At 47.8% G+C, this 19,446-nt stretch overlaps 1 protein-coding gene across 1 annotated transcript; it reads left to right on the top strand.

The window, feature by feature from the left end:
* The first annotated feature begins 15,331 nt into the window (after positions 1-15,331).
* Positions 15,332-18,913, top strand: LOC125511436 (pentatricopeptide repeat-containing protein At5g16420, mitochondrial-like). Its single transcript, XM_048676808.1, has 2 exons — positions 15,332-16,628; positions 18,782-18,913. Exons 1-2 carry the CDS (start codon positions 15,380-15,382, stop codon positions 18,787-18,789), a joined length of 1,257 nt encoding a protein of 418 aa, XP_048532765.1. The 5' UTR covers positions 15,332-15,379; the 3' UTR covers positions 18,790-18,913.
* Positions 18,914-19,446: the final 533 nt, after the last annotated feature.

The following is a 19,446-nucleotide window of genomic DNA, read 5'->3' as shown; positions in this document are numbered from 1 at the left end:
GACTAACGATCAGAAGCATCGGGCTAGTGTGGCTTCTTCTTTTTTTTGCGGGTGAAAAATGTTAGAAAATTAGGCAAGTTCATGATTAATTCCAGTAAATAATTCATGACTAGAAGAGATACTAGCATGCAAAAATCTAGCAAACTAGAAGAACAGCAAGACATGCATAATAGCAGCAAACACGTAACAGTAGCTGTAGAAACAGACATGAACAGAGGATGTTGGACGTACTGATCGTTAGCTATTATGGGTGCGACGGTGTTGATGACGATGTTGGCGACGATCTGCTGCTGACGGCGATGAATACGACGATGAGTAGCACCGCCCGACTTGGACGGAAGACGACCCGTGATGACGAATTTGAGCAGTCGCGCACAGCGCTTCCCAAAAACCTAATTCGTCCTCTCCCGGTGCAGGATCGCAAAGACGAACGGTTCCGGAGACCTGCTCTCCCACACGCCGATGCACGCCGGCGTTTGGGATGGAGTAGACTACGATGGCGGCGCAAGTTGTGAGATGAGGCAAAACCCTAGGTGTTTTTCGGTTTCTTTCTGGCCGCAGCCGGTAGCTGTATATATATTAGGACCAGAGGCGGTATTGTGTCGCGATCACAATCCCAAACCGACTCGGTTTCTAATTCGTAGACTTACCTGACAAGAAATCAAAAAACTTGTCTGCCACGGCCCGGCCAGGCGAGGCGAACGAGCGCGCGCGTGTGATTTTCCCTTTCTCTTCTCACACATCACTTAGAGTGGTAGAGAGAACCCACTATATAAAGAGGTCCAACTCTTCTTCAACTTCCAAGGTGGGACTAAACTTAGCACCACCACTTGCCATTTTACACATGGGCTTTGAGATTTCAGAAATTGCTATGGGCCTAGCCCATTAATTCTAACAAAAAAAACTTGTATTACTCAATCTCTACGCTTGTACAGTCCATCGCAGCCAACTCTATGGATATGTGAGGTCCAGAGCCCAACCAAGTCATGGTTCTACCCTCAATATGAGCAAAATTAGCTAGACTATCACTAACCTTATTCTGGCTACGATTTACATGAGTAATACAAACTTCACGAAGAGACATAAGATATTTAATCTCCTTTATGCGGGCTAGTGTGGCTTTGTTCATGAGACCATCCAAGATTAATGCTTCCTTTTCTTTGCATGATTTTTTTCCGTGTATGCTTATATCATGTAGTATACTCCAAGATTACATAATCAACACCGGCAGAGCTATTTTACATTATTTAGTTCACAAATCATGAGCCTCAATAACTAGTATCGGAAAGCACAACATAACAGAGTAACTTAGTGGCGAGACTCCAATTCTTAGGGACACTATTGGGACACACATCCATGACATGGGGTCCACCACAAGCTGCATATACATCATCGTCTACACATGGCCACATGAAAAGCTAGGTGAGTGCTTTGAATGTACTCGAAAGTTAACAACAACCGATTTTGATTGGGTCAACACTTTCTCAGGCTCTCTCATTCAATTCTTTTAATTTACTATGTTCCTTAATGTGGAAGCTCTTTAATTCAATTGAGATATTCAATTTTGTATTTAGTTTACGATTTTGGTCGGGCCAAGGATTTTTCAAATCAATCAGCAGCAACCGGCCTATAAAAGCATATCAATCCCGTGCACCCTTCCACCACCTGGATAAAAGAAGCGATGCAATGTGATTATAATACCAATATAGTAGTACATGTGACTACCGACACAAAAATTTCCACACGTATATATAGGTTGGTTAGCGGATAACATAGAATCACACCACGAAATGCCCACCAAATATCTGCATTATAAATAAAAATAAACATACTTTATCATCTCCCCACCCGTCAAACTAAGTATTCCATGGGTCAAAATATAAAGGGTGTTAGTTTTATAGAAAGTCAAATTTCTTTAACTTTGACCAAGTTCAAAGCAAAAATATTGACATCCATAATATTAAACTAAAAAATGGGAATTCATTTCATGATGATTTTAAAATACCAATTTGATATTATGGATTTTGATATATTTCTCTATAAATGTGATCAATTTTTTGGACTTTTCTTATAAATTTGAAATAGAGTGATTATTCTTTGAAGAAACCCAACCACACCAACGGTGCAGCAAAGCGTGCCCAACCCTTTCAGTACAGATGATAGCAATAAAAGGGCATGATGATATACGAGCTAGGGCCTTTCCATAAATGCGAATATGGTTGCACTTTTTATAGTTCAATTAGGTGACACTATGGCTCGATCACGTTAATGAAGAAGATTGTGTTACATTTTACACATGTTATAATTATTTATAATTAACCCGGGTCAAAATAAGCAATTCTTTACCGGGGGTCGATCAACCGAGCGTGGGTATAGTTCAAGGAAACCTCAACCAATACAAAGTATGTTCCATCGCTATAATTTTACGTTGATGAAAAACAATCAGGATTGGGCGGCTGGATCGCATCGGTTAGATGCGTAACCGTCCTCAGCATATACCAACGCTGACCGCTAAAACGTATACTATATTTGGCCGCGGGCGTGACTGTACACATCCGTGGACAGTGATACTGAAGCTGGCCATTCAATTGTACCCGCATACATTTTAAGGCGGATTTAAACAAACCGAACGATTTTCAAGCAAACAAGATGGATTTCACTTAAGTTCGGATGTAATTTACATAAAACAGATGATATTTCATCTACTCAACTAAAATCCAAAAAGAAACTAAAATAGCTTGTAGCAGACGATGACCTCGCAAGCCATCCCAGGCTATCCATCGGCGCCTCCATCGTTGTCCGTGCCGCCGCCGTCGTCTTTGCCATCATCGGAGTAGTCCTTCCAGCGGCGGAAGGGCATGTGTAATGGCTTGATATTTCGTCACTTTTGTAAGAGGGTTTTGATGTGGTTTTCACAATGTTTTCGATATCTCTCCCATCTTTCTAACGCTAATCCTTCAAGGAAAAAAGACTTGTTTTTATCATTGATATGCAGGAAACATATTTGAAAGGAAACCCATCAATATCCTGTCAAATAAAGATATCTAGAGCAACTTCTCTTTTGGGCAAAAAGTCAACAGTGCCAACAAAGCCCAAGACATCACATGGTATGAGCTGGTCCCACTCGTACCAGTGATTGTACAACTTAGGGCATCTCCAGCTGCGCCCCCAACAGGCCCTCCCCAGGCGATTTTGCCGCGCCGGCGCCAAAAAAACGGCCCAGTCGCGCCTCCAGAAGCCCGTTTTTCGCCGGCTCGGGCCAAAACTGATGCCGACGGACCCAGGCAGAACCCGGCGCCCTGGGGGGCGCTTGGGGAGCCGGCACAAGCGAAAAAGGCATGTGGGACCGCCCTGGCGGCGACCCGAGGGCCTTTTCCCGCCGCTTCTTGACGCTTTTCCCTCGCATCTCTTCTGCTCGCTCGCCTTCCTCCCGCCATTCCCTCCCTTTCTCCCGCCAAACCCCCTCCAAGTCGCCTTCCAGTCGCCGCCATGCCGCCGAAGAAGTATGCCATGCCGCGCGTGGCGGCAACCACGACTGGCATCATGGCCCAGCCGAAGCAGAGGAAGCCGAGGGCGCCGCCATCGAAGCCACCGGGCATGTCGAGCACCGAGTGGAGGGTGGAAGTTCAGCGACGCGACGCAGTCACCACCGACCGGCGGAACAGGGCCATTGCCAAGAAGGCCCGCGACAACGCGGCGCGTGCGGCGGCGTCTTCCTCATCGGTCGACCATGCGGGGATGATGAATCCACCCGTCGTCAGCCACGCCCAGTACGCGCCCTGGGGACAGCAAGGCGTCGGGTCTCCATGGGGATCGTCGTCGCCCGGCTACGACGACGGCGACGCGCACAGGGGGTTCAACCCAAACGTGACCTTCCCCCATGGCCACCCCGCGACGCGCACACCCTCGCCCGCCTTCGTCGGCGTGCAGTACCCTCCATACAACTACTCGCCGCCCGCCGCCTACGCATCCACACCGACGCCCCATCTCCGCCGTGGACCGCTACCCTTCTCGCACCTCGGCGACACCGACGACACAGGACCCGACATGGACGACATCATCGCGACAGGATCGACCGCGGCCGCCGCGTCTCCCGGGTTCGCCACCCAGGACGAGGTAGTGGATCTCAGCGGCGACATAGAGGCCGAGCTCGGCTATGTCTACGGCGAGGACGCGCACGAAGCGCAGGAACCCGAGGAGGAGGACGACAAGGAGGAGGAGGAGGAGGAGGAGGAGGAGGAGCCGGCTCCTGTTCCGACGAAGGGGCGCTAGAAGAAGAAGAAGCGGGCGGCTAGGTCAGGCGAACCGCGCATCAAGTGGACGTCCAAGGAGGAGGAATGCCTCGCCGAAGCATGGAAAGTCGTCTGCCTCGACCCGACCACCGGCGCGAACCAGAGCTTGGAGACGTACTGGGACCGCATCAAGGCCGAGTTCGACGAGCGGAAGCTCGTCGACCCGTACTTCAAAGGCGTCTACATGTAGCGCGGCTCCAAGGCGATGGCGAACCATTGGGGGCGTATCCAGTTGGCGTGCAACAAATGGCATGGAATCGTCGAGGAGGTCGCGGCTCGCCCGGAGAGCGGCGCCAGCGTTGAGGATCAGGTACGCACGCCGTTCGCCCGCATCTCTTCGTCGGCAACGCCCGCCACCCGCCAACTGTTTGTTCCTCTGCGCAGCTGCTGCGTATGTTCACCATGTATCGGCGCGACAACCAAGATGCCGACTTCAAGCACCTCCACGTCTACAAGCGCATTGACAAGTGCGAGAAGTGGGCGGTGTTGGGGAACGTTGCAAAAACAAAAATTTTCCTACGGTTTCACCAAGATCCATCTATGAGTTCATCTAGCAACGAGTGATCGGATTGCATCTACATACCTTTGTAGATCACGCGCGGAAGCATTCAAAGAACGAGGATGAGGAAGTCGTACTCGACATGATCCAAATCACCGGAGATCCTAGCGCCGAACGGACGGCACCTCCGCGTTCACCACACGTACGGTCAGCGTGACATCTCCTCCTTCTTGATCCAGCAAGGGGAAGGAGAGGTTGATGAAGATCCAGCAGCACGATGGCGTGGTGGTGGATGCAGGGGTCACCGCAGCAGGGCTTCGTCGTTTTACTGCGAGAGGGAGAGGTGGGAGAGGTGTAGCAAGGGAGAGGGAGGCGCCAAGACTCAAGCGTGCGGCTGCCCCCTCCCTCCCTCCTTTATATAGGCCCCCTAGGGGGTGCGCCAGCCCTAGGAGATGGGATCTCCTAGGGGGCGGCGGCCAAGGGGTGGAGTGCCCCCCAAGCCAGGTGGGGCGCCCCCCACCCTAGGGTTCCCAACCCTAGGCGCATGGGGTGGGCCAAGGGGGGCGCACCAGCCCACTATGGGTTGGTTCCCCTCCCCACTTTAGCCCATGGGGCCCTCCGGGATGGGTGGCCCCACCCGGTGGACCCTCGGGACCCTTCCGGTGGTCCCGGTACAATACCGGTGACCCCCGAAACTCTCCCGATGGCCGAAACTGCACTTCCTATATATAATTCTTCACCTCCGGACCATTCCGGAACTCCTCGCGACATCCGGGATCTCATCCGGGACTCCGAACAACTTTCGGGTTACTGCATATTCATATCTCTACAACCCTAGCGTCATCGAACCTTAAGTGTGTAGACCCTACGGGTTCGGGAGACATGTAGACATGACCAAGACGGCTCTCCGGTCAATAACCAACAGCGGGATCTGGATACCCATGTTGGCTTCCACATGCTCCTCAATGATCTCATCGGATGAACCATGATGTCGAGGATTCAAGCAACCCCGTATACAATTCCCTTTGTCAATCGGTAAGTTACTTGCCCGAGATTCGATCGTCGGTATCCCAATACCTTGTTCAATCTCGTTACTGGCAAGTCACTTTACTCATACCGTAATGCATGATCCCGTGACCAGACACTTGGTCACTTTGAGCTCATTATGATGATGCATTACCGAGTGGTCCCAGAGATACCTCTCCGTTATACGGAGTGACAAATCCCAGTCTTGATCCGTGTCAACCCAACAGACACTTTAGGAGATACCCCTAGTATACCTTTATAGTCACCCAGTTACGTTATGATGTTTGGTACACCCAAAGCACTCCTACAGTATCCGGGAGTTACACGATCTCATGCTCTAAGGAAAAGATACTTACATTGGAAAAACTCTAGCAAACGAACTATACGATCTTGTGCTATGTTTAGGATTGGGTCTTGTCCATCACATCATTCTCCTAATGACGTGATCTCGTTATCAATAACATCCAATGTCCATAGTTCGGAAACCATGACTATCAGTTGATCAATGAGCTAGTCAACTAGAGGCTTACTAGGGACATGTTGGTGTCTATGTATTCACACATGTATTACGATTTCCGGATAACACAATTATAGCATGAATAAAAGACAATTATCATGAACAAGGAAATATAATAATAATCCTTTTATTATTGCCTCTAGGGCATATTTCCAACAGTCTCCCACTTGCACTAGAGTCAATAATCTAGTTACATTGTGATGAATCGAACACCCATGGAATTCTGGTGTTGATCATGTTTTGCTCTAGGGAGAGGTTTAGTCAACGGATCTGCTACATTCACGTCTGTATGTACTTTACAAATATCTATGTCTCCATCTTGAACATTTTCATGAATGGAGTTGAAGCGACGCTTGATGTGCCTGGTCTTTTTGTGAAACCTGGGCTCCTTGGCAAGTGCAATAGCTCCAGTGTTGTCACAGAAGAGTTTGATCGGCCCCGACGCATTGGGTATGACTCCTAGGTCGGTGATGAACTCCTTCACCCAAATTGCTTCATGCGCTGCCTCCGAGGCTGCCATGTACTCCGCTTCACATGTAGATCCCGCCACGACGCTCTGCTTGCAACTGCACCAGCTTACTGCCCCACCATTCAAAATATACATGTATCCGGTCTGTGACTTAGAGTCATCCAGATCTGTGTCGAAGCTAGCGTCAACGTAACCCTTTACGACGAGCTCTTCGTCACCTCCATAAACGAGAAACATTTCCTTAGTCCTTTTCAGGTACTTCAGGATATTCTTGACCGCTGTCCAGTGTTCCTTGCCGGGATTACTTTGGTACCTACCTACCAAACTTACGGCAATGTTTACATCAGGTCTGGTACACAGCATGACATACATAATAGACCCTATGGCTGAGGCATAGGGGATGACACTCATCTCTTCTATATCTTCTGCCGTGGTCGGACATTGAGCTGAGCTCAATTTCACACCTTGCAACACAGGCAAGAACCCTTTCTTAGACTGATCCATATTGAACTTCTTCAATATCTTATCAAGGTATGTGCTTTGTGAAAGACCTATGAGGCGTCTTGATCTATCTCTATAGATCTTGATGCCTAATATATAAGCAGCTTCACCAAGGTCCTTCATTGAAAAACTCTTATTCAAGTAGGCCTTAATGATGTCCAAAAGCTCTATATCATTTCCCATCAAAAGTATGTCATCTACATATAATATGAGAAATGCTACAGAGCTCCCACTCACTTTCTTGTAAACGCAGGCTTCTCCATAAGTCTGCATAAACCCAAACTCTTTGATCATCTCATCAAAGCGAATATTCCAACTCCGAGATGCTTGCACCAGCCCATAAATGGATCGCTGGAGCTTGCATACCTTGTTAGCATTCTTAGGGTCTACAAAACCTTCCGGCTGCATCATATACAATTCTTCCTTAAGGAAACCATTAAGGAATGCCGTTTTGACGTCCATTTGCCATATCTCATAATCATAGTATGCGGCAATTGCTAACATAATTCGGACGGACTTCAGCTTCGCTACCGGTGAGAAAGTCTCATCGTAGTCAACCCCTTGAACTTGCCGATAACCCTTAGCGACAAGTCGAGCTTTATAGATGGTAACATTACCATCCGCGTCCGTCTTCTTCTTAAAGATCCATTTGTTTTCTATCGCTCGCCGATCATCGGGCAAGTCTGTCAAAGTCCATACTTTGTTTTCATACATGGATCCTATCTCGGATTGCATGGCTTCAAGCCATTTGTTGGAATCTGGGCCCGCCATCGCTTCTTCATAGTTCGAAGGTTCACCGTTGTCTAACAACATGATTTCCAAGACAGGGTTGCCGTACCACTCTGGTGCGGAATGTGTCCTTGTGGACCTACGAAGTTCAGTAGCAACTTGATATGAAGTTTCATGATCATCATCATTAACTTCCTCTCTAGTCGGTGTAGGCACCTCAAGAACATTTTCTTGAGTTGCACCACTTTCCGGTTCAAGAGGTAATACTTCATCAAATTCTACTTTCCTCCCACTTACTTCTTTCGAGAGAAACTCTTTCTCTAGAAAGGATCTATTCTTGGCAACAAAGATCTTGCCTTCGGATCTGAGGTAGAAGGTATACCCAATAGTTTCTTTAGGGTATCCTATGAAGACGCATTTTTTCGACTTGGGTTCGAGCTTTTCAGGTTGAAGTTTCTTGACATAAGCATCGCATCCCCAAACTTTTAGAAACGACAGCTTAGGTTTCTTCCCAAACCATAATTCATACGGTGTCGTCTCAACGGATTTCGACGGTGCCCTATCTAAAGTGAATGCGGCAGTCTCTAAAGCATAGCCCCAAAATGATAGCGGTAAATCGGTAAGAGACATCATAGATCGCACCATATCTAATAGAGTGCAATTACGACGTTCGGACACACCATTACACTGAGGTGTTCCAGGCGGCGTCAGTTGTGAAACTATTCCACACTTTCTTAAGTGTGTGCCAAATTCGTGACTCAAGTATTCTCCTCCACGATCTGATCGCAAGAACTTGATTTTCCTGTCACGTTGATTCTCAACCTCACTCTGAAATTCCTTGAACTTTTCAAAGGTCTCAGACTTGTGTTTCATTAAATAGACATACCCATATCTACTCAAGTCATCAGTGAGGGTGAGAACATAACGATAGCCACCGCGAGCCTCAACACTCATTGGACCGCACACATCAGTATGTATGATTTCCAATAAGTTGGTTGCTCGCTCCATTGTTCCTGAGAACGGAGTCTTGGTCATTTTACCCATGAGGCATGGTTCGCACGTGTCAAATGATTCGTAATCAAGAGACTCTAAAAGTCCATCTGCATGGAGCTTCTTCATGCGTTTGACACCTATGTGACCAAGGCGGCAGTGCCACAAGTATGTGGGACTATCATTATCAACCTTACATCTTTTGGTACTCACACTATGAATATGTGTAGCATTACGCTCGAGATTCATTAAGAATAAATCATTCACCATCGGAGCATGACCATAAAACATATCTCTCATATAAATAGAACAACCATTATTCTCGGATTTAAATGAGTAGCCATCTCGTATTAAACGAGATCCTGATACAATGTTCATGCTCAAACTTGGCACTAAATAACAATTATTGAGGTTCAAAACTAATCCCGTAGGCAAATGTAGAGGTAGCGTGCCGACGGCGATCACATCGACCTTGGAACCATTCCCGACGCGCATCGTCACCTCGTCCTTCGCCAGTCTCCGCTTATTCCGCAGCTCCTGCTTTGAGTTACAAATGTGAGCAACTGCACCGGTATCAAATACCCAGGAGCTACTACGAGTACTGGTAAGGTACACATCAATTACATGTATATCACATATACCTTTCGTTTTGCCGGCCTTCTTGTCCGCTAAGTATTTGGGGCAGTTCCGCTTCCAGTGACCACTTTCCTTGCAATAAAAGCACTCAGTCTCGGGCTTGGGTCCATTCTTTGGCTTCTTCCCGGCAGCTTGCTTACCGGGTGCGGCAACTCCCTTGCCGTCCTTCTTGAAGTTCTTCTTACCCTTGCCTTTCTTGAACTTAGTGGTTTTATTCACCATCAACACTTGATGTTCCTTTTTGACTTCTACCTCTGCTGATTTCAGCATTGCAAATACTTCAGGAATGGTCTTTTCCATCCCCTGCATATTGAAGTTCATCACAAAGCTCTTGTAGCTCGGTGGAAGTGACTGAAGGATTCTGTCAATGACCGCGTCATCCGGGAGATTAACTCCCAGCTGAGTCAAGCGGTTATGTAACCCTGACATAGTGAGTATGTGCTCACTGACAGAACTATTTTCCTCCATCTTACAGCTGAAGAACTTGTCGGAGACTTCATATCTCTCGACCCAGGCATGAGCTTGAAAAACCATTTTTAGCTCTTCGAACATCTCATATGCTCCGTGTCTCTCAAAACGCTTTTGGAGCCCCGGCTCTAAGCTGTAAAGCATGCCGCACTGAACGAGGGAGTAGTCGTCAACACGTGTCTGCCAAGCGTTCATAACGTCTTGGTTCTGTGGGACGGGAGCTTCACCTAGCGGTGCTTGTAGGACATAATCTTTCTTGGCAGCTATGAGGATGATCCTCAGGTTCCGGACCCAGTCCGTATAGTTGCTGTCATCGTCTTTCAGCTTGGTTTTCTCTAGGAACGCGTTGAAGTTGAGGACAACGTTGGCCATTTGATCTACAATACATGTTGTAAAGATTTTAGACTAAGTTCATGATAATTAAGTTCATCTAAATCAAATTTTTCAATAAACTCCCACTCAGATAGACATCCCTCCAGTCATCTAAGTATAACATGATCCGAGTTAACTAGGCCGTGTCCGATCATCACGTGAGACGGACTAGCCAACATCGGTGAACATCTTCATGTTGATCGTATCTTCTATACGACTCATGCTCGACTTTTCGGTCTTCTGTGTTTCGAGGCCATGTCTGTACATGCTAGGCTCGTCAAGTCAACCAAGTGTTTGCATGTGTAAATCTGTCTTACACCTGTTGTATGTGAACGTTGGAATCTATCACACCCGATCATCACGTGGTGCTTCGAAACAACGAACTGTCGCAATGGTGCACAGTTAGGGGGAACACTTTCTTGAAATTATTATGAGGGATCATCTTATTTACTACCGTCGTTCTAAGTAAACAAGATGCAAAAACATGATAAACATCACATGTAATCAAATAATAATAGTGACATGATATGGCCAATATCACATAGCTCCTTTGATCTCCATCTTGGGGCTCCATGATCATCTTGTCACCGGCATGACACCATGATCTCCATCATCATGATCTCCATCATCGTGTCTCCATGAAGTTGCTCGCCAACTATTACTTCTACTACTATGGCTAACACGTTTAGCAATAAAGTAAAGTAATTTACATGGCGTTTCTCAATGACATGCAGGTCATACAAAAATTAAAGACAACTCCTATGGCTCCTGCCGGTTGTCATACTCATCGACATGCAAGTCGTGATTCCTATTACAATAGCATGAACATCTCATACATCACATATATATCATTCATCATTCATCATAACTTTGGCCATATCACATCACAAAACACTTGCTGCAAAAACAAGTTAGACGTCCTCTAATTGTTGTTGCAAGTTTTACGTGGCTGCAATAGGGTTCTAGCAAGAACGTTTTCTTACCTACGTGAAAGCCACAACGTGATTTGTCAACTTCTATTTACCCTTCATAAGGACCCTTTTCATCGAATCCGCTCCAACTAAAGTGGGAGAGACAGACACCCGCCAGCCACCTTATGCAACTAGTGCATGTCAGTCGGTGGAACCGGTCTCACGTAAGCGTACGTGTAAGGTTGGTCCGGGCCGCTTCATCCCACAATACTGCTGAAGCAAAATAAGACTAGTAGCGGCAAGAAAGTTGACAACATCTACGCCCACAACAAATTGTGTTCTACTCGTGCAAAGAGAACTATGCATAGACCTAGCTCATGATGCCACTGTTGGGGAACGTTGCAGAAAACAAAAATTTTCCTACGGTTTCACCAAGATCCATCTATGAGTTCATCTAGCAACGAGTGGTCGGATTGCATCTACATACCTTTGTAGATCACACGCGGAAGCGTTCAAAGAACGGGGATGAGGAAGTTGTACTCGACGTGATCCAAATCATCGAAGATCCTAGCGCCGAACGGACGGCACCTCCGCGTTCAACACACGTACGGTCAGCGTGACGTCTCCTCCTTCTTGATCCAGCAAGGGGAAGGAGAGGTTGATGAAGATTCAGTAGCACGACGGCGTGGTGGTGGATGCAGGGGTCACCGCAGCAGGGCTTCGCCGTTTTACTGCGAGAGGGAGAGGTGTAGCAGGGGAGAGGGAGGCGCCAAGACTCAAGCGTGCGGCTGCCCCTCCCTCCCCCCTTTATATAGGCCCCCTAGGGGGTGCACCGGCCCTAGGAGATGGGATCTCCTAGGGGGCGCGGCGGCCAAGGGGTGGAGTGCCCCCCAAGCCAGGTGGGGCGCCCCCCCACCCTAGGGTTCCCAACCCTAGGCGCATGGGGTGGGCCAAGGGGGGCGCACCAGCCCACTATGGGCTGGTTCCCCTCCCCACTTTAGCCCATGGGGCCCTTCGGGATGGGTGGCCCCACCCGGTGGACCCCCGGGACCCTTCCGGTGGTCCCGGTACAATACCGGTGACCCCCGAAACTCTCCCGATGGCCGAAACTGCACTTCCTATATATAATTCTTCACCTCCGGACCATTCCGGAACTCCTCGCGATGTCCGGGATCTCATCCGGGACTCCGAAAAAACTTTCGGGTTACTGCATATTCATATCTCTACAACCCTAGCGTCATCGAACCTTAAGTGTGTAGACCCTACGGGTTCGGGAGACATGTAGACATGACCGAGACGGCTCTCCGGTCAATAACCAACAGCGGGATCTGGATACCCATGTTGGCTCCCACATGCTCCTCGATGATCTCATCGGATGAACCACGATGTCGAGGATTCAAGCAACCCCGTATACAATTCCCTTTGTCAATCGGTAAGTTACTTGCCCGAGATTCGATCGTCGGTATCCCAATACCTCGTTCAATCTCGTTACCGGCAAGTCACTTTACTCGTACCGTAATGCATGATCCCGTGACCAGACACTTGGTCACTTTGAGCTCATTATGATGATGCATTACCGAGTGGGCCCAGAGATACCTCTCCGTTATACGGAGTGACAAATCCCTGTCTTGATCCGTGTCAACCCAACAGACACTTTCGGAGATACCCGTAGTATACCTTTATAGTCACCCAGTTACGTTGTGACGTTTGGTACACCCAAAGCACTCCTACGATATCCGGGAGTTACACGATCTCATGGTCTAAGGAAAAGATACTTGACATTGGAAAAACTCTAGCAAACGAACTATACGATCTTGTGCTATGTTTAGGATTGGGTCTTGTCCATCACATCATTCTCCTAATGATGTGATCTCGTTATCAATGACATCCAATGTCCATAGTCAGGAAATCATGACTATCTGTTGATCAACGAGCTAGTCAACTAGAGGCTTACTAGGGATATGTTGGTGTCTATGTATTCACACATGTATTATGATTTCCGGATAACACAATTATAGCATGAATAAAAGACAATTATCATGAACAAGGAAATATAATAATAATCCTTTTATTATTGCCTCTAGGGCTTATTTCCAACAGGCGGAAGTCCGATGTACCCTCGACAAGGCCATGGAGACATACAAGCCGGACGCGACGACTCCGGACGCGTCAGAGGGGCGGCCGGACGGCCACAAATTGGCAAAGAAGGGGAAAAACGCCGACGCGGCAACCGCGCGAGTGCAGGAGTCCATCGAGCATTGCCTCGCCGACGCCCAAGCCCGGGCCGTCCTACGTGAAGAGAAGACCGAGGCGCGGTGGTCGTCGCTGATGAAGAACAGCGCCATCAAGCTCGACCTGCTCCGGACGAACGTCGCCGCGAAGAAGAGGAACACCGACATGGCTTTTCTGATGGGCGGGGCGGACATACTCCAGAGCAACGACGAGCAACTCAGGGCGTGGTACATGGCGGAGCGCGGCCTCATCCTGAACCAGATGCAGACGGCAACGCCGACGACACCGACGACGCAAGCTCCCCCACCCACGACCACACGGACGCCAAGCCCGAACGACGCCTCTACATCGCTGCCCAGCAGTGCCGAAGCCGCGCCGACACAGCCCAGCACTGAAGCAGCTCCGACACCGCCGAGCCCGCGCACGCCGACTCCGCCAACGCCTGGAGCCGACCCTGCCGAGTGAATCATTGCGCACGCGAACTTGCTGCGTGCGGCGCTCTGTTTTTTGTAACGCCAGACTACGTCCGATCGCCGGATTTGTGGCGTCTTTTGAGAGCGGGAACGACCAAGTTTAAATTTCCCGCATCCTGGGGCCGGCGCTTGGGGACGTGACTGGAAGCTAGGTCGCCTCCAGGGGCCGAACTAGCGCCGGCACGCCCCCAGGCCGCTCTATTTAGGCGCCCTGGGGGGCTGAACGGCTGGAGATGCCCTTAGCGCCACCACCACCTCATCTACATATGCCACTTTCGTGAAGGCACAACATACTTCAGAAATAGAGGCGCCGCCACAACATCCAAAACAGAGAGAGAAAAGATCCCGAGAAGAAGAACCACCGGAGATCCATTCCTTCTCTTCCACCCATCTTCATTTTCATTCATAGCAACACCACCATAGGGAGAGGGATTTGAAGTTGTAAGTTAAGGTTTGTGACTCTATTTGTACTAATCTTGAGATCAAAACTTGTTTAAGCATTCACCTTATTGTGGATCTTTGCGATGTTATCGATATAATTTTCCTTGGCTTTTATCTCTATGATATTTGGTTATTCCCATCTCATGCGTGAGTAATTTCCCTTAGACGTGGGACATGTAAGGTATTGCTATGATTCATTTATGCATATTCCTTATGTCGTCATGTGGGATTGGTAAGAGTTACTACCGAAATCTGAGTCAACAGGACCTGATCTCTGGTCCAACGGTCCATTATGATGTTTTATATCATATCACACCACATAAGTGTTTCAAATGACAAGTAGGAAAGGTGAGTTTTTGTTCGAACCAACGATGGATAGAAAATATATTTTTCCTGTCTCAAGTTCTATATTCAATGTTCCAGGTAATTGGGAAAACTTTATTTTTTTACAGGTGAATATAATATATTACTCAGCTCGAAAGGTTCATACAACCGATCACAGCTAGCTTCATAGCATCTCGAGGGCTTGAGCCTAACCAAGTCATGGTTCTGCCCTCTAACCGAGCAAACTTAGCTATATTATAACTAACCTAATTTTGGTTACGATTCACATGAATAATTCAATATTCACGAAGAGACATAAGATAGGAAAATACGAAAAAAAATGTATTCCAGAGTCAAATCTCATTTTCATAGGTAATTTTCTAAGTACCACAGGAACCGTTCGGCCAGCCATTCACGGCCCAGATCGGCCCATCAATCTCAGTTGCCACTGGCGTTCAAACAGTCCAGTTCCAGTTCCAGCCAGACTCGGAGCACACCAATGTCTCGTCTCATCCCCCGGCGGCTCCACCGCGCCGTCTCCGCCGGCGGCGCGACCTTCTCCTCCTCGAGCCCCTCGAGCCTCCGCAGCACCGAACCCACCACCGCCGCCACCTCAAATGCAATCGTCAGCCTCGTCGCGGCAGGCGGCGACGGCGGCAGCCTGGAGGCCGACCTGGACCGCCTCGGCCCGCCCCTCTCCGACGCCGCTGTGTCGGCGGCGCTCCGCGCGCTCACGGAGCGCGGCGTCCCCGCGTGCCGCTTCTTCGCCTGGCTCTCCCGGCACAGGGGCGTCCCCCCGAGCGCCCGCGCCCACAACCTGCTCGTCCAGAACGCCGGCAGGCTGGCCGACTACCCCGCCATGGCCCGCGCCCTCGACCTAGTGTCGGCGCGGCGGTTCCCCCTTACCGAGCAGGCGTTCGCGTTCCTGGAGGCCGCGGCGAGGTCGTCCTCATCTGCGAGCAGCGTGGATGACGCGGTGAGGGCGACTCTGACGATTTTGGATGGTGCCGGTGGCCCGTGCCGCGCGTCCGGCGTGTTCTCGCTGGTCAAGGCGTTGTCCTCGATCGGCGAGCTCGACGCGGTTGTGTGGGTGATCGAGGAGACGGCGAGGAGGGCGAGCTACTACAATGTCCTCTTGGCCGCCAAGTGCAAGGCTGGTGACTTCCGGGGCGCCCGTGAGGTGTTCGACGAAATGAGGAAGGGGAGCTGCGGCCCAAATGCCAACTCCTGGAACTACCTCCTGGGGTGCCTGCTGAAGAATGGCAGGGCCACCGAAGCGTGCGACCTTGTTGAGACCATGGAGAGGTCGGACCACGACGACATCCCGAACTCACTGACGTACGAGATCCTCACATACCACGCCTGTAAGGCGGGGAAGATGGATTCGGCAAGGCAGATTCTCGATCAGTTGTTCTCAGAAAATCTGACGCCGAGGATTACAATCCACACAGCCTTCATCAAAGGGTACTTCTATACTGGGAGAATCGAAGATGCTTGCGATTATGTGAGGGCTATGAGCACCAGGGATTCACACTCCACGAACAGGAACTACAGCCTGCTCGCCAAGCTGTTGCACAGGTCGGGGAGGATCGTCGAGGCAGGAAGTGTCCTGTATGAGTTGATGGAGAAGGGCCTCAGGCCTGACCATTCTGCTTATGTTACAGTGTCCAAAGGTTTGCACAAGATGGGAAGGGGAGATCTGTCTGCTGAATTGAAGTCCTTGTTTCAGAAATTCATTGTACAGTCAGGTTTGGAATACTGATTTATTTTTGAGCTCTTGTTGAGTCATCTACTTGAGTGAAACTTGCTTGTCCACATAAGATATTTAGGTGCCATTTATGCCCTTCACTCCTGACTCCGCCATGTAATGAGTAGATAACTTTGCTGTAAATTAAAACTTAAAAGGACATGTTTCCTACTTTGTATAGATATGAAAAGGGGTTTGTCTAGGGCACATCTAGATGTGCTATAGTTATTGCACATCTAAGTGACAGAATCAAGTATGGAAAGGAAAAGAAAAAACCCAAAAGAAAATTTCCACACGAATCTCCACATAAGATCAATGACATAGGACTTAGATGTGCAATACTTATGGCACATCTATATGTGCTTTAGCAAAACTGATATGAAAAACATACATTATCAGAAACAAAACTGTGCAAAGCCATTTGACATGGATGCATTAGCTACCTCTGAAATGACTCAAACTGGATTCAGAAAAGGAAAAAACAAGATAGTACATTACTATTCTTCTTTACATGAACTTCTGTTGCTAGCTACTTTCCTGCCAATTCTTTGCTTCATCTGACATGCATGTGTATGAGGCCATGTGCTTTATTCTAAGGATCTCGGTAGAAACTCGTCTCATATCTGGCCGCTCTTTGGCTGATTTCATGGAGCAAGAGAGGCCTATTCTTAAAAGTGGAATAACGCAATTCTTCATCATGTCAGTTGCACTGCTGTTATCATGTAGCATTGTGGGGTCAACAACCTCGTGAATATTCTTTGTAAATGCTCTGTCAACAAATTCATGAAGGCTTATACCATCATTAAATTTTTCTTCAGTTGGACTGCACCCTGTTATCAGTTGCAACAGAAGCACCCCGAAACTATAGACATCACCCTTGGTTGATATCTCTTCGCTCATTCCATACTCTGCATTTACATTTAAAAACACAATAAAATTAAACAATTATCATTATTTGTACAACTCCATAAGGAACAAACAGAGCCAGTATCTTGCAAATAAGCTTATCTCACCTGGTGGGATGTATCCTATGGTTCCTTTTAAGCGGCTCAAAGTTGCTGAACTATCTTGATGTGCATTTTCTGTCCTGAACAAGAATCTTGCTAGGCCAAAGTCAATGACGTACGCAACCATGTCAAGACCCAAAAGAATATTGGTTGGCTTCAAGTCGCAATGTATAACTGGAGGTGCACATTGGTTGTGAAGATAATCCAAAGCAAGTGCTACATCCAAGGCTATGTTAGTCCTTTGGCTTAAAGTCAGAATACTCCTTTCACCATTTTCAGGGTCTTTTAGATGTAGCCACATTTCTAGGTTCCCATTTGGCATGTATGGGAACACTAGGGCCTTGAAATCTGCCCCAGTATGATCCACTGAAGAGCATAAGGTAATGATTTTTACAAGATTCCGATGGCGAACATTTCTTAGGGCTTCACACTCTGCTATGAAGCTCCGATGTGCCCCATTAATGTCAAGATCAAAAATCTTGATGGCAACTTGATCTTCTTGAAACTGCAGACTGCCCTTATAAACCCTTCCAAATGATCCAGAACCAATTAAGTTTGCTGAAGAAAATCTATCAGTTGCCCTTACCAAGTCTTTATATGATACCTTTTCATATGCTATCTTCTCTATCTTTATCTGCTCATTATCATGTTGCAAATGGGGATTGGTTTTCATCCTTTTCCTCAAACAAATTGTTGCAATTAATGAGAAAAGGATTGCAGTGGCAACAACAGTTAGCAGTAGAACTAGAAGCAGTAGCTTCTGCTTTCTTTTCCTGTCAACCACTGCTGAACAAAGAGACATACCTCTTGTTGGAATGCTTGTACACAGATGATAATTTCCTTCGATTGACACTGCACCAGCGATGTCAAAAACACCGCCTGTTGGAACTGCTCCATCAAAATGGTTGAAGGATAAATTGAGGTCTTGCAGTGATTTCATGGATTTGAGGAACTCTGGAATTTTTCCAGACAAATTGTTCCTAGAAACATCCATCTGTTTTATGCTGACTAAGTTGGCAAATGATTGTGGAATGCTTCCTGCAAACAAGTTGCTTTGCATCCCAAGATACTCCAGAACAACACACTGGCTGAGAGTTGATGGGATGTTACCAGACAACCTGTTATTTGACATGTTGATTTTCTGCAGATGAATGAGATTGCCAACTTCATCTGGCATTCCTCCAGACAAGTTGTTGTCTGACAAGTCCAACTCTTCAGAAAGCGTAGAGAGTTTGAAGATTTCTCTTGGTATATGCCCATCTAGTGAGTTGTGAGCAAGGTTGAGTGTGGTCAGTTGAGTGCACTGTGCTATACTTGCAGGTATTCTTCCACTAAAGTTGTTATGATCCATTTCCAGCATACTCAGCTGGACAAAATTGCTAAAAGTATCTGGAATCTGACTTGAAAGCCTGTTTTGCGCAAAGGATAGATAGACCAAGTTCTGCAATTTCCCAATTGTTGGTGGTATATTACCGGTGAGAAGATTGTAATTCATGTACAAGCTACTGAGGCTCTTAAGATTGCCAATCTCTGGTGGTATAGGTCCAGAAATTTGGTTACTACTTAGGTACAGACACTCGAGACTGTTCGAAAGGTTGCCGATAGAACTTGGCAATTTCCCTTTGAGATTGTTCCCATCCAGGGCCAGCATGGTCAACCCGGAGCAATTAGATAGTGAAGAGACAAAGCCCCAGTCATCTGCTTCTAGCTTGTTGTGTCCCAAATCGAGTTCCTCCAAATTTGGCAGTGAGCCGAAAAATGGTATGGATCCAGTAAAGCTATTACCATTCAGGTAAAGCCAGCGTAGGTGGT

The sequence above is a fragment of the Triticum urartu genome, chromosome 5, assembly GCF_003073215.2.
Source record: "Triticum urartu cultivar G1812 chromosome 5, Tu2.1, whole genome shotgun sequence".
NCBI classification, from domain to species: Eukaryota; Viridiplantae; Streptophyta; class Magnoliopsida; order Poales; family Poaceae; genus Triticum; species Triticum urartu.
The sequence above is the reverse complement of the archived record's forward strand: the minus strand, read 5'-3'. Positions and strand labels throughout refer to the sequence as shown.

Coding starts and splice junctions, on each gene's coding strand:
- LOC125511436 (XM_048676808.1), top strand. CDS start 15,380: ATGTCTCGTCTCATCCCCCGGCGGCTCCACCGCGCCGTCTCCGCCGGC.